We start from the raw sequence: 13,946 nt of genomic DNA, 5'->3' as shown, positions 1-13,946 counted from the left end.
TCTGCCTTGCGTTTCCTCTTTCATAGTTGTTAGCATTTGCCTTATGTATTGAGGTGCTCCTATATTGGCTGCATAGATATTTATAATTGTTATCTCCTCTTCTTGGATGAATCCCTTGATCTTTATGTAATGTCCTTTCTTGTCTCTTGTAACAATTTTTATTTTAAAGTCTATTTTATCTGATATGAGTATTGCTGCTCCAGCTTTCTTTTGGTTTTCATTTGCATGGAATATCTTTTTCCATCCCCTCACTTTCAGTCTGTATGTGTCCCTAGGTCTGAAGTGGTTCTCTTGTAGACAGCATATATATGGGTCTTGTTTTTGTATCCATTCAGCCAGTCTGTGTCTTTTGGTTGCTGCATTTAGTCCATTTACATTCAAGGTAATTATCAATATGTATGTTCCTAGTACCATTTTCTTAATTGTTTTGTTGTTGTTTTTGTAGGTCCTTTTCTTCTCTTATATTTCCCACTTAGAGAAGTTCCTTTAGCATTTGTTGTAGGGCTGGTTTGGTGGTGCTGAATTCTCTTAGCTGTTGCTTGTCTGTAAGGCTTTTGATTTCTCCATCAAATCTGAATGAGACCTTGCTGGGTAGAGTATTCTTGGTTGTAGGTTCTTCCCGTTCATCACTTGAAATATATCATGCCACTCCCTTCTGGCTTGCAGAGTTTCTGCTGAGAAATCAGCTGTTACCCTTATGGGAGTTCCCTTGTATGTTATTTGTTGTTTTTCCCTTGTTGCTTTTAATAACTTTTCTCTGTCTTTAACTTTTGTCAGTTTGACTACTCTATATCTTGGCGTGTTTCTCCTTGGATTTATCCTGCCTGGGACTCTCTGCGTTTCCTGGACTTGGGTAGCTATTTCCTTTCCCATGTTAGGGAAGTTTTCAACTATAATCTCTTCCAATATTTTCTCAGGTCCTTTCTCTCTCTCGTCTCCTTCTGGGACCCCTATGATGCGAATGCTGGTGCGTTTAACATTGTCCCAGAGGTCTCTTAGGCTGTCTTCAGTTCTTTTCATTCTTTTTTCTTTATTCTTTTTCACATCAGTGATGATCACCATTCTGTCTTCCAGCTCACTTATTCGCCCTTCTGCCTCAGTTAATCTGCTATTGGTTCCTTCTAGTGTATTTTTCATTTCTGTTATTGTGTTGCATATCTCTGTTTGTTTGCTCTTTAATTCTTCTAGGTCTTTGGTAAACTTTTCGATCTTTGCATCCAGTCTTCTTTCAAAGTCCTGGATCATCTTCACCATCATTATTCTGAATTCTTTTTCTGGAAGGGTGCCTATCTCCTCTTCATTTAGTTGTTTTTCTGGGGCTTTATCCTGTCCCTTCATCTGGTACAAAGTCCTCTGCTTTTTCATTTTCTCTCTCTTTCTGTGGCTGTGGTTTTCAGTTCCACAAGACAAAATACTGCTGATACTGCTGTCTGCCCTCTTGTGGAGGAAGCTATCTAGGAGGCTCCTGGGTGCTTCCTGATGGGAGGGACTGGTGGTGGGTAGGGCTGGGTGGGTGGAGCTCAGTAAAACTTTAATCTGCTTGTCTGCCAATGGGTGGGGCTGTGTTCACACCTTGTTGGCTGTTTTGGCCTGAGGCCACCTAGTGCTGGAGCCCACAGGCTCTTTGGTGGCTAATGGTGGACTCTGGGAGGGCTCACACCAATAAGCACTTCCCAAAACCCCTGCTGCCAGTGCCCCTGCCTCCTTGGTAAGCCACAGCTGCCCCCCACCTCTGCAGGCAACCCTCCAACACCAGCAGGTTCAGTCTCCTATGGGGTCACTGCTCCTTCCCCCTGGGTCCTGGTGAGCACATTTTTTTGTGTGCTCTCCAAGAGTGGAGTCTCTCTTTCCACCAGTCCTGTGGAGGTCCTGGAATCAAATCCCACTGGCTTTCAGAGTCTGATTCTCTGGGGATTCCTCCTCCCGTTGCTGGACTCCCAGGTTGGGAAGCCTGATGTGGGACTCAGAACCCTCACTTTAGCGGGTGGACTTCTGCAGTATAACTGTTCTCCAGTTTGTGAGTCACCCACCCAGCATTTATGGGATTTGATTTTAATGCGATTGTGCCCCTCCTACCATCTCATTGCAGCTTCTCCTTTATCTCTGGATGTGGGGTGTCTGTTTTGGTGAGTTCCAGTATCTTTCTGTCGATGATTGTTCAGCAGTTAGTTGTAATTCTGGTGCTCTTGCAAAAGGGAGTGAGCGCACATCCTCCTACTCCGCCATCTTAATCCTATCTCCCTCTACCTTAGACTTTAAAAAGAAGTTTTAAAAAATTACTTCAAGGCCATGGGTTTCAGATAATATCATTTCACTTTTTTTTTTTTAATGTAGCAGAAATTTTAAATGCTTTTTCTCTAAACTTTTCAAAAAGCAGAAGGTGACATGATGCTTTCCCACATCTGTGGGATGACCTTAAACCATCAATTTTTTTAAAATTTATTTATTTTATTGGCTGCATCGGGTCTTCGTTGCTGCACACAGGCTTTCCCTAGTTTCAGCAAGCAGAGGGTTACTCTTCATTGTGGTGCACGGGCTCCTCATTGTGGTGGCTTCTCTTGTTGCAGAACATGGGCTCTAGGCCTGCGGGCTTCAGTAGTTGTGGCACACAGGCTCAACAGTTGTGGCTCATGGGCTCTGGAGTGCAGGCTCAGTTGTGGTGCACGGGGCTTAGTTGCTCCGCGGCATGTGGGATCTTCCCCGCCCAGGGATCAAACCTGTGTTCCCTGCATTGGCAGGTGGATTCTTAACCACTACACCACCTAGGAAGTCCCAAACCATCAATTATTAAAGAGATGTTCCTCAAGGTCTTTCACTGGAATCCATGAAGTCAAAACTATTTTCATGATGATAGTAACATGTTTCCTGCTTTTTTCACTGTGTTCACATTTATGCTATTTGTGCAAAAGACAGGGTGAGCAAAACTTCAAGAGCCTTAGTACAAATCAATATATTGGTATCCAACTTCATACCTTATATGCTTCATTACCTCTCACAGTAAAAACAAATTTTTAAAAAATGTTTCATCTGAATTACAATTGTTGCAAGAAAAAGCACTTATGTGATCGCTTTAGTAGTCAGCTAAAGTAGCCACTTTTTCCATATAACCCTGTATGTATTTGAAAGAATGTCTGACAGACACAAACTATGGTTACTCAGACTTGAGTGTTTGGCAAATATTTTCTTGAAAACAAACAAACAAACAAGGAAAATAACTGACAATAACTGTTACCAATGATAAAATTTGAGCTTTCCAGCAAAAAATTAAAAATTTTGGAAATTTTTATCCAACACCATTATTTGACAGCTTCCCAACACATAAAGATTTTCTGATAAGCCTATTGGTGATACTAACAAAAGTGATTTTTTAGCTATTGTTTAATAAAATGTGTCAACATTTTAAAGTTCTTGCATAACTCAAAAAACCAATATTTTTCACATAACCAATTTTTGATGTTACAAAATCAGACTTGCATGCTGACCTATTCAAAGTACAGAATAAACAAATTGATTTAACATTATGGAGCACAAAAAGTATATTGATGTGGTATCAGGTTTCATATTGCAATTAACCCTTGGAAAACTATCATACATCAAGTTCTGGGATAATATCAAAGAAGAGTATCTACAATTACCTGAAAAAACTAGTAAAAACCCCTCCCTTTTCCAACTCTATCTTTGGGTAAGACCAAATTTCCTTCATACACTTCAACCAAAAAAGCATACTGCAACAGATTGAGTACAGAGATATGAGAATCCAGATGTCTTCCATGAAACCAGATGTTAAGGAGGTTTGCAAAAATGTAAAACAATGCCATTCTTCTCAGTAAACTTTGTTTTGTTTTGGAAAATAGAATTGTTTTTCATAATAAGTATGTTATTTATGCCAACATGTACTGGGTTTGTTATTATTATCTTTAAATGAATTACTAAACAAATATTTTTAAATTTCTCAGCTTTTAACACAGTAAATTTTAACAGAATAAATATAAGTAAGTAAAATCCATATAAGTAAAAGTTCCTTGGGGTCCTGAATAAAAGAGTATAAAGGGTACCAAGAATATAAAGTTTGGAAACCACTGCCTTAAAGCCATCCTTGGTCTCCAGTCATTTTTTTACCAGATTCCTACCAGGGAAAAAATTTTGAGCATCGACCTCCAGTATATGCATAATATTTTTTTTCTTTTTTTACTTTGGAAAAAATGTTTATAGCATAATAATTTTTTAAATGAAATACCTAAACTACTAACAATTCAAAGCATAATCATTAGTAAAATATAATTGTTTTCCTTTACTTACACAGGTGAAACTAAACATACTTACATGTTCTAACATTTCCTTTCCATACCTTATGTTTCATTTCACGTACTCTCGGTGAGACCATAACCTCATAGACCTCTCTTCCCCGATCTCCTCCCATCAAACCAGACATCAAGCTCTTTATCACACCCACTGCCTAAATTATCAACCTCCTGCTCTTTGAACTACCACTGCCTCAGTTCATCTCCTCCAAATCTTTTCTATTCTGAACAATGGCCTCCTAATCACTGTCTCAGCCTCCAGTACTTTTTCCACCAATCTATCTTCTAACCCACTATTACACAGTTCTCATCACATTACTCTCCTGCAACAAGGTCCATATAAACTCTCCATCATTGGGTCTCTGTTGCAAACCAAGCTTTGACATATTTGCAAGTCCTCTTGTGACTTGTACATTCCTTAAACAAGTATCTCTGAAAAGACCCCTATTATCCACTGTATCTCATGCCTCTGAGCATTTGAGCTCCTGAAATGTGCTTCTCCCACCACCCTCACTCCCCTTTCCAACCCATGCCCACCTGATCACATCTCACCTGCCCTTCAAGACTCAGCTCAAGCACCAGTTCCTGCATTAGATCTTCTTCCGCAACCCTCTCCCCCCACACACACCACACCCGCATTGAATGTTGCTTTCATTTTATGATATTACTTATTTTACTGTGTTACCAGTTACATATTTACAAGTCTCTTCCCCCAACTAGACAACGAGCTACCTGAGGGCAGCCTGTGTCTTATTCATCTGAGTGTCCTGGTGCCAGGTCTGAGGCTGACACAGAGTGTTAAAGTTATTCTACTACTTTTTCCCATATACCTCATTTGAATTCCCCAATTTTATGTCACATTGGCTAATTTCAACCATTTCTATCCATTCTTACTCTGGCTGTCACTCTCGTATTTTTCTCTTCCTCTGTGTATCTCATTTTCTTTATTAATATCACACACACACACACACACAATATGTATGTGTGCGTGTATGTGTGTGAATATATATATATTTTAAATATCTTTATGTCTGCTTTATAATTAAATGATGCTGTTTTTTTTTTTTTTTTCTTAGGCCAGAAAATAAATCTTAGCTTTAAAGATATTAAAGATTCTTTTACTTCACAATAATGAAGGTAACAGGATGGCAGCATTAGAATACAAAATTAGAATTACATGATTTGGAAAAAAGGATACAACTAATTTACAACTTGCATGCATTACAGGATGATGGTTTGGGCAAATCACACTAAACAGCCTCATTTCCTCATTTTTCTTAATCCTTATCTATAACTAAAAAAAAAAAACACCTAGATCAATTAACCTGATAAGAGAGATATAAGAACATATAACTGAAGTAAAACACTCTAATATTATAAAATGCATCTAATTCAGAAATATAAAGAAATCATCACTAAGGAAACAGCATATGAATAAAATCACACAAAATGGAATTTTGATTTATTTTAGGGGGGCAAGCAATAAACATTGGAAATTTTGTTATATTTTGAAAATTGTCTGTGAATTATTTTTAAATATTCCTTCATTATGTACATATTTTGGGGTACATAACTGACTAAATAGACATCTGTTGAGCCCCTACATTTATATATGAAAATTTTTCCCTGCAATATTATCTTTATGAAAAAGAAATGTTTTAGTAATAGTGCATGTTCCCTAAACATGACAGTGGCTGGTTGAGAGTATAGGCTTGGGACCAGGCAGGTGTGGATTCAAATCCCAGCTCTGTCACTTACTGGCTGTGTGATTTTCAGTTCCCTTATCTTTCAAACAATCTCCTAAGATAGTTGTGAAGATTAAGAGACATAAAAAATGTAAATGATTATCTGTGCTTGGAATATAATGAAGTACCCAAAAATAGCCATTATGCTAATATTTTTTTTCACTTTTCCACGTGAGTATTATGGCATTATGTAGCTCCAGCCTCAGACTAATTAGAAAATCACAGTTCCTTATTATAACCAAACATCTATGAGAGACAAAAGGTGATCTTTAATGGCACAACCATTAAAAACAAACAAAAGACAAGGGCTTATAAAATTTTAACTGCTAAAGTGACTATCCAGAAAATGACCTTTATCTCATTTGCCATCACTAGAGGAGAATCAGATTGTCTATGATCATGGGTTATGCCCTCCTCAAGCTCAATGGACTACACAGATATTACCAAGAAAATGAAATAAGAGAAAATTGAATTTTTCCAAAATCAAGATGAGATTATTAAGAAAACCGTAATCAGGTAGTTAGGAAACGATATAACCTGAAGAAAAGAGAAGGCAAGAAATTGATTTTGAGTTGTGCTTTTCAGAAAAGCAAAGGGAAATAATTGGGAAGAAGCTTGAGCAATTCATTAAGGGCATATTTCCTGCGGCCCCTCTTCCTCTCCTCCTCATTTCCCACCACACTTTTCTTTTTCCAGATTTGAGTAAAGTTATTGAGAAAAAAAGAAGCCTGAGTTACCAGGTTTGGAAGTATGACATACAGTCACTTGAAAACCAGCAAGCCGTCATTTTATTCTAGCTTCAAAAACCAAACAAGATAACATCATATTTTCAAGACAGTATTTTTGAAAAAAAATGGTAAAACAGCATTATGCCAACTAATACACTTCAGTATTCTTTTTGATGTTTTACATTATAAGCATACCATACACCTTTAATTTCTTTCTCTATATCATTTAATCTGTTATGCAAATATTTCTGATGCAATAGAGCTTCTTCAGTTGCAAAAAGCTGCTGCTGTGGTCTTGAACTAAGAGGTCAGAAAGGAATTTAACGGGAAAGGAACAAATATGCATTAAACTGTGTGCCTCTCTACCTACATTATCTCATGAATAGTCACAATATCTCTGTGAAGTCACATTAGTCTCATTTCATAAAAATATAAACGGAAGCTCAGAGAGTTTGGATAATTTTCCAAGGTCACAAAACAGATAAGGATGGTTATGCTAGCGAATATTTACTGCATTAACTCATCCAACCACAAAACCCTACAAGGGAGATACTATTATTATGTTCAGTTTAAAAGATGAGAAAACAGTGGGTAACCTGTCTACAGTCCACGGCTGGCGAGTGAGTAAAATAAGATTAACCCGCACGGTCCAACCCCAGAGTTGGACTGTTAGTGCTTGCTCCTGCCCACGCCATACTCTCCCTCTTCAGAGACCATCTAGTTCATTTCCAAACAGAGGGAAATGCTCAGAATACTGCACAGAACGGGTGCTCAACATATGTTATCATTAGACTGAATCTTTTCTGTTTTTTCTAAGGAATTCATAATACAGAAGGGAGAAGGAGTGCAGACTGTGTCATAATTTCCTGTCACTTCCTTTTCAACTGGATACTCTGTTTCCAATGGTGACAGAATGGAAGTGTCATTGTTCATTACATTTCCATTTATCTATCCCACAAATATTCCATGAGCCCTATACTCTGAGCCTATTGACAAAATACAATCACAAAGAAGTCAACTATGATAACAAGTGTTAATAATCTCCTAGCAAGAAGTAGCTCATGGGGGCCCAATAATTAGTACAGTGCGTGACTTTTTAAGTATTGAAGTTAAAACTTTAAAAAAATTTTAAATTACTTAAAATGATTGGAAATTGTAAAATGTTTATTGAAATTAAAATTAAATTGGTTTTTTACTATTGAAATCCAACTCAACTCTTCTATTTGTTTTATTTTTATTTTGCTTGCCTACCTATGTGAGGCAGGTTTCTTCGTCTGCCTTCACGGATGAGGAGACAGTCATTCTTGGAGATCAAGGGGCTTGCTCAAGCTCACAGCACTTGGGTCTCCTGGCCCGAAGCCCATTGCTCTCTCCATGAGCTGACAATTTCCTCCTAGTTACAGGGATTCAGAGCCTGTTGCCAAATCAGAGTCATATGCAATCTTCAGACGTCAGCCTGTTTTCTGATCCAGACTCCATTAAGTGAAGGAGAAGCCAGGATTCCAGAAGGAAGGACATTGCAAAAAACACTATGACAAATACATAGATAATAATATCTTGAATCTTTCCCCAGAGAGAACTACCATCACTTATAGGTCATACACAAGGGAAAGAGGGATGCCTTTTGAGCACTGTAGGGCACAGGAAATGAACTGGCACTGTTAACTAGAGGCCTGAGGCACTCACCTGGCCTCCCCTTAGTGTGGGGTCACATGAGGGCCCAGGTAATATACAGGATCATGGCCCACGTCTGGCTCACAGGAGGTCCACTGAGTCCATGGGCCCAACCTACAGTCATTTCCCCAGTTCCTGATATTTAACTGGAGCACATGTACATGGTAGTTGGTATAGCCTTTTTTCTACATTGTTCTTTGGCCAGGTGGAGTGAAAGTTTCCATAGTGGGGAAAGCCAAGTGGAAACCCTGTAAGCCCACCACCATCAACAGCAGCCGGAAGAGTAAATCAAGACCAATATAAAATCCTATCTAATTAATAGAAGATCACAGGTTCATGGAGGAGAGGGGACAGGATTAGCTATTGAAAGGTTCCAACACCATAAGAAAAATCACCATCAGTTTCGCAGGTTGGTAAAGCTCTCACCATTGCGATAGAAATTTAGTTATGGGAGTTGGTTCATTTTGTCCTTGTGTTTCTATATACCTTCAGATATGCTTCCAACACAATCAAATGTACATAAAATCTTAGACAACGTACACTAATTTTTTTCTTTTTAAAAACTCATTGTTAACTATAGGCAATGCAGATGCTATGGTATCACTCACTTTTGGTCAATTTTTAAGCCGGTGACAACTTTGGATATTTACTCACAAAGGCTATACCTTTACCTTGAAACCATGTGAGGGAGTAAAACCCCATGAAATTTTAAATGCTTAGTCCAAAGTTTTGGGGGAAATGCCCAAATCACGCCAGTGGCATAACGATTCAACATTCTATGTAAAAAGGGGTTTGTCCTAAAAAGAATAATCTGATGTTCACGCACAAACACAGCTATCTACATTTTTATTTTCATGATTTTAGCCAAGAATGCAAGATGACTCTTCAATGAATACTTTTAAATTCTACACCAGAGATGAACATATCTGCATGCACAGGGTTACACTGTGTTAAGCACTACAGGGAACAAGTAATACAGAACATCAAACATATGACCTGTTCTCAGAGAACTAACAAGTGACCTGCTTGTTTAGGTTATGATCTGAGTAGAATCCGGGTACGTAGTTAAATTCAAAATAAACTCTGAGTTCTAAAAGCACTCAAAATAATTACAAGCCTATAAAAGAGGTCAGGATCTGGTGTCAGGCTGGAGGGACTCAACCCCTAATCTCCTATCTAAGTGGCTTTACTTAGTAATTTCACTTCATTTGAGCTTCACTTTCCCTCTCTGTAAGATGGGTTCCCGTGAAGACTGAATGAGATCGTATAAAGCACAGAGCCTAGCATACACCACGCACTGGAATATTAGGGGCTATAATTTCTATTATTTATTATTGGGCAAATATTCTCATATGAAAAGGAGGAATATTGGTAGTCAAAAAAAATTAAATTATCTCAGGTTTGACTTGAACCAACCATCTTGCTGGAATTTGTCTCTGAAGTCTTTACACACCAAAATCCCGAGCCAGTGTCTATGTCCCTGCCTGGGTCGTGTCCGGCTCAGCTGTACTTTTCCCTTTGCTGCCACATATAGGGATGAGATCTTCCCTCTGTTCCTCTCTCTTCCTTTGCAGCTTCTCCTCCTGTTAATCAGCTGTGTCAGCGTTGGCAGGCATCTCTTCCTCCACCCTACTATGCTGTGTTCTAAGAATTTTGGCATCATTTCCGAACGAATGTCATATAGATGGTACTATGGAACTCATGTCTAGAAAACTGGCTCTTAACATACATTTATCAAATGTGTTGTGACTTTTCTGACACTAAAGCAAAAACATGTTTATCAGGAATAACTCATTCTTTATATAAAATGTTTGAGACTGTTTAGCCTTCTATCAGAATTTCATTTGGAAAATATCAATCTTTCTACAGATTTATAACTTATGTTCCTCTGATTAGAACCCAAATCATTTCTTTTTTTTTTTTTTTTTATGGCGCACGGGCTTAGTTGCTTTGTGGCATGTGGAATCTTCCCAGAGCAGGGCTCGAACCCATGTCTCCTGCCTTGGCAGGCGGATTCTTTACCACTGCGCCACCTAGGAAGTCCCCAAATCATTTCTTAACCCCTTCATTACTTAAGCAAATACTCAATTATATTTTACTATATAATAGAGTGGGCACAATCTTTATGATCTAAAATAAAATATTTAATTCTCTCTATGTGACTAATATATTTTCCTATTTGTTCACACTGAATATGAAAAACTACAACAACTTCTGCCTATATTGTTATTCCCTCCAATAGAATATGATAACACTGGTGTATTATTTAAAAAATTCTAATTCCTAAACACTTGGACTTACACAGAGGATACATTTGAAAGTGATTATCTGGTTTGCAAAAAAATATTTTCATTATTCAAAACAAAAAATAATTCAGTTCTTTCAGACACAAGAAGAAACATTGAAAGTCAGAGTCTTTTAAAAATTCCCGGACTTCCTAGGTGGCACAGTGTTAAAGAGTCTGCCTGCCAATGCAGGGGACACGGGTTCAAGCCCTGCTCCAGGAAGATTCCACATGCCACGGAGCAACTAAGCCCGTGCTCCACAACTATTGAGCCTGTGCTCTAGAGCCCGTGAGCCACAGCTACTGAGCCTGTGTGCTGCAACTATTGGAGCTCACGCGCCTAGGGCCCGTGCTCCACAACAAGAGAAGCCACTGCAATGAGGAGCCTGTGCACTGCAATGAAGAGTAGCCCCCGCTTGCAGCAACTAGAGAAAGCCCGTGTGTAGCAATGAAGACCCAATGCAGCCAATAAATAAATAACATAAATAAATAAATTTGAAAAAAAAAAATTTCCCTACCAACAGCTCCTAGGAATCATGAGTTTGGTGATGTTTTAACACTGAATAAAATGAGTACAGTACATCACAAAAGCATCCCCGCCAAACTGTCAGTGCTCTCAGGCCCTGAGCCCTTTACCCTTTCTTCTCCTGTAACCAAGATCATCATTAACCATCCCCACCACTCAGTTCCCTTCACTCATGCTTTATCTCTAATAAAAAGAGTCATTATCATTATGTGCTTTAAAATCTACTTTTCACTTCTGCGATGACCTTGTGATCGGGGCCCTGGTGACAGATGCTGTGGAACAGCAGGATGTTTAGAACACAAACAGTTTAACAGAGCCCTGCTTAACCGCCTGATATGAAAGGGACCACTTCCTACATCAGTGAGAAAGGGCAGGTGTCAGTGACATCTAAGTTTCACGCTTCCCTCCCTCTTTTCCTTTTTTGTGCTGGAGAGACAAGTGCTGAAATGAAAAACCTGCCCGCGCCTTGCAAGAAAACATAATGTGCATTTTTAAAATGTTTATCCTTTGAAATATTTTGATTCACTGGGCGGACATTTTACTAAAGCAACAATTTTTGGTGAAGTGTCTGTTGAAAGTGAATTATTCCTGAGCATTTTCACTCCTTATATCAACTGAATAAGAAACATCATACGGGTAAAACGACATTTAACTCTCAAAGCTTAGAAACATGTCACAGGGACCAGGTTTCTTACCTACAACAATGCCATAGGAAAAAAACAGAAAGTAGATGTTGGGGGCAAAACCGCTCAACATGAGGCCTCCTGCCACCAGGAAGCCACTGAAGATTGTCACGGCTCTTGCTCCAAAAGATGAGACACACAGGCTGCAGACAGGACCTAAAATTATAAATGAAACCTTCACTTATTTAACAGTAACCTCCTCTCCACAATCCTATCATCCATCCCATCGTAAGTTTAAAATGACTCTTTCTCTCATAAGGCAACAACAATAATAATAAACTAGTGTGTTTTCACTACGGGTGGGACACCCTGTTACTTCCCATAAACAATCTCACTTCATTGTAATCTCACTGCATTCCTGGGAGATAGCTGCTTTTGTTATCCTCATTTTTCTAATAAGGAAATTAAAGTTTCAGAAGAGTAAAATCCCATAGTTAAGAAATTGGGGTTCTGGAGTCAGACTTTATTAAATGTTCAATGAGAGTAACAGCAGCAGCCACCCCAGAGTAACAATTAAGAAGCAAAAACCCAGGCCATCTGACTCTTGAGTCCATCATCTTAACTACCACACTCTTCTGAGGATTTTGGTCTCCTGTATGTGCCATGCATCCTTTCTACCCAGAGCTCCTATCCAGCACGAGGCTAGTCATATAATTGATGACGAAAATAAACCTGATGATTGACTTAATGCTATCAGTAGCATCCTTACAGAGGGATGAATGAAGGGTGAGGTCGTTACTCCCTTCCTAGAAAATATTCTGGCAGGTGGGGCCAATGCCTCTACCCTACCCACCTAGGCATGACTTTGTCAGTATCACTGTCCTGCATACTACATGTAACCTGGAATTTGGGGGAGGAAGTGCACTGTTGATTGACAGGAAAAAGGGACCATTATCTGGGCTAGTTTCTTGCAGAAGTGGGCAACTGCTCATGTACTAGGATTTAAGTGATAGTCAAATTCTCTCTCACTAGTACTGTACCTTGAAAGTATCTACAATTACGGAGCTAAGCATATTAGAAATAAAACGACACAGATGGTTATTCAGTCCAGTAGTCTTATTTACATGGAAGGGAACTGAAGCTCAGAAAGGTTGTCCATGGCCATGGTTAGAAGAAAGAGCCCAACATTTAAAAGCAACGAGAAACATCTTAACTGAGTCCATGACAACCTTTCAAGGTGCCAATTATTCTTCCCAATTTTTAAAAAGCAGGCTCACCAAGATGGTGAAAGACAGACAACACTAAGTGTTAGCAAGGATGTGAAGCAATCAGAACTCCCATAAACTGCTAGCGTGATCTCCTAAAGCAGAGCACAGCGCTATATAACTCAGAAGTTCTACTTCTGTGTACACCTGCACCAAAAGTCCTGGACACAAATGGTCATAGCAGAACTAGTCATAGTAGCTAGCACCTACAAACCCTGATGTTCTTCAGTAGTCGAAGGTGTAAGTAGATTCTGATGTATTCATACAATGGGCTATCATGTGGCCATAAGAATGAATGATGGACAGCTACACACAGCCATGTGGGTGTATCTCACCAACGTATGTGGAGTGAAAGGCACAACATGAACACATATACATTGTGTAAGTCGAATCATAAGAAGTACAAAAACAGGCAAAGTGAATCTACAGTCGGAAGTCAGGATAGTGGTTATCCTTGGTGGGGGGTAGGGAGCTATAACCAGAAGGGAACACAGCCCAACTTCTAGGTACTGTGAACGTCCTGTTTCTGGATGTGAATGTGCTCATTACATGGGTGTGTCTGGTTTGTAAAAATATTCACTGAGTTATAATCTCATGACACGTACACTTTTCTGTACATATCTTAAAACTTAGGAAACCTCAAATGGAGAGATGGTGTCATGCATTCAGTCTCACTGTTAGTAAGTGGTGAACCGAAGATCTGAAGATGCTGAGCCCGTTCTTACCAATACCAGAGAGTCTCCTAAGCACGTACTTAAGACCAGGTTATGACCACTGAGATGCCACGAGCTTTCAGTGCC

At 39.0% G+C, this 13,946-nt stretch overlaps 1 protein-coding gene across 2 annotated transcripts in view; it reads right to left on the bottom strand.

The window, feature by feature from the left end:
• The window catches only part of SLC16A9 (solute carrier family 16 member 9), a 65,174-nt gene that overhangs the window by 11,086 nt on the left and 40,142 nt on the right, over positions 1–13,946 (bottom strand). The window contains exon 3 of one of the 2 annotated variants that reach the window (XM_057735399.1): positions 11,954–12,097. The exons of the other annotated variant lie outside the window; for it this stretch is intronic. Coding sequence (XP_057591382.1) covers positions 11,954–12,097 — 144 coding nt within the window. The remainder of the gene's footprint in view (positions 1–11,953; positions 12,098–13,946) is intronic. 2 annotated transcript variants of the gene reach the window in all.

This window comes from Hippopotamus amphibius, chromosome 5, assembly GCF_030028045.1.
Source record: "Hippopotamus amphibius kiboko isolate mHipAmp2 chromosome 5, mHipAmp2.hap2, whole genome shotgun sequence".
Lineage (NCBI taxonomy): Eukaryota > Metazoa > Chordata > Mammalia > Artiodactyla > Hippopotamidae > Hippopotamus > Hippopotamus amphibius.
This window is presented reverse-complemented; position numbering and strand designations above follow the sequence as displayed.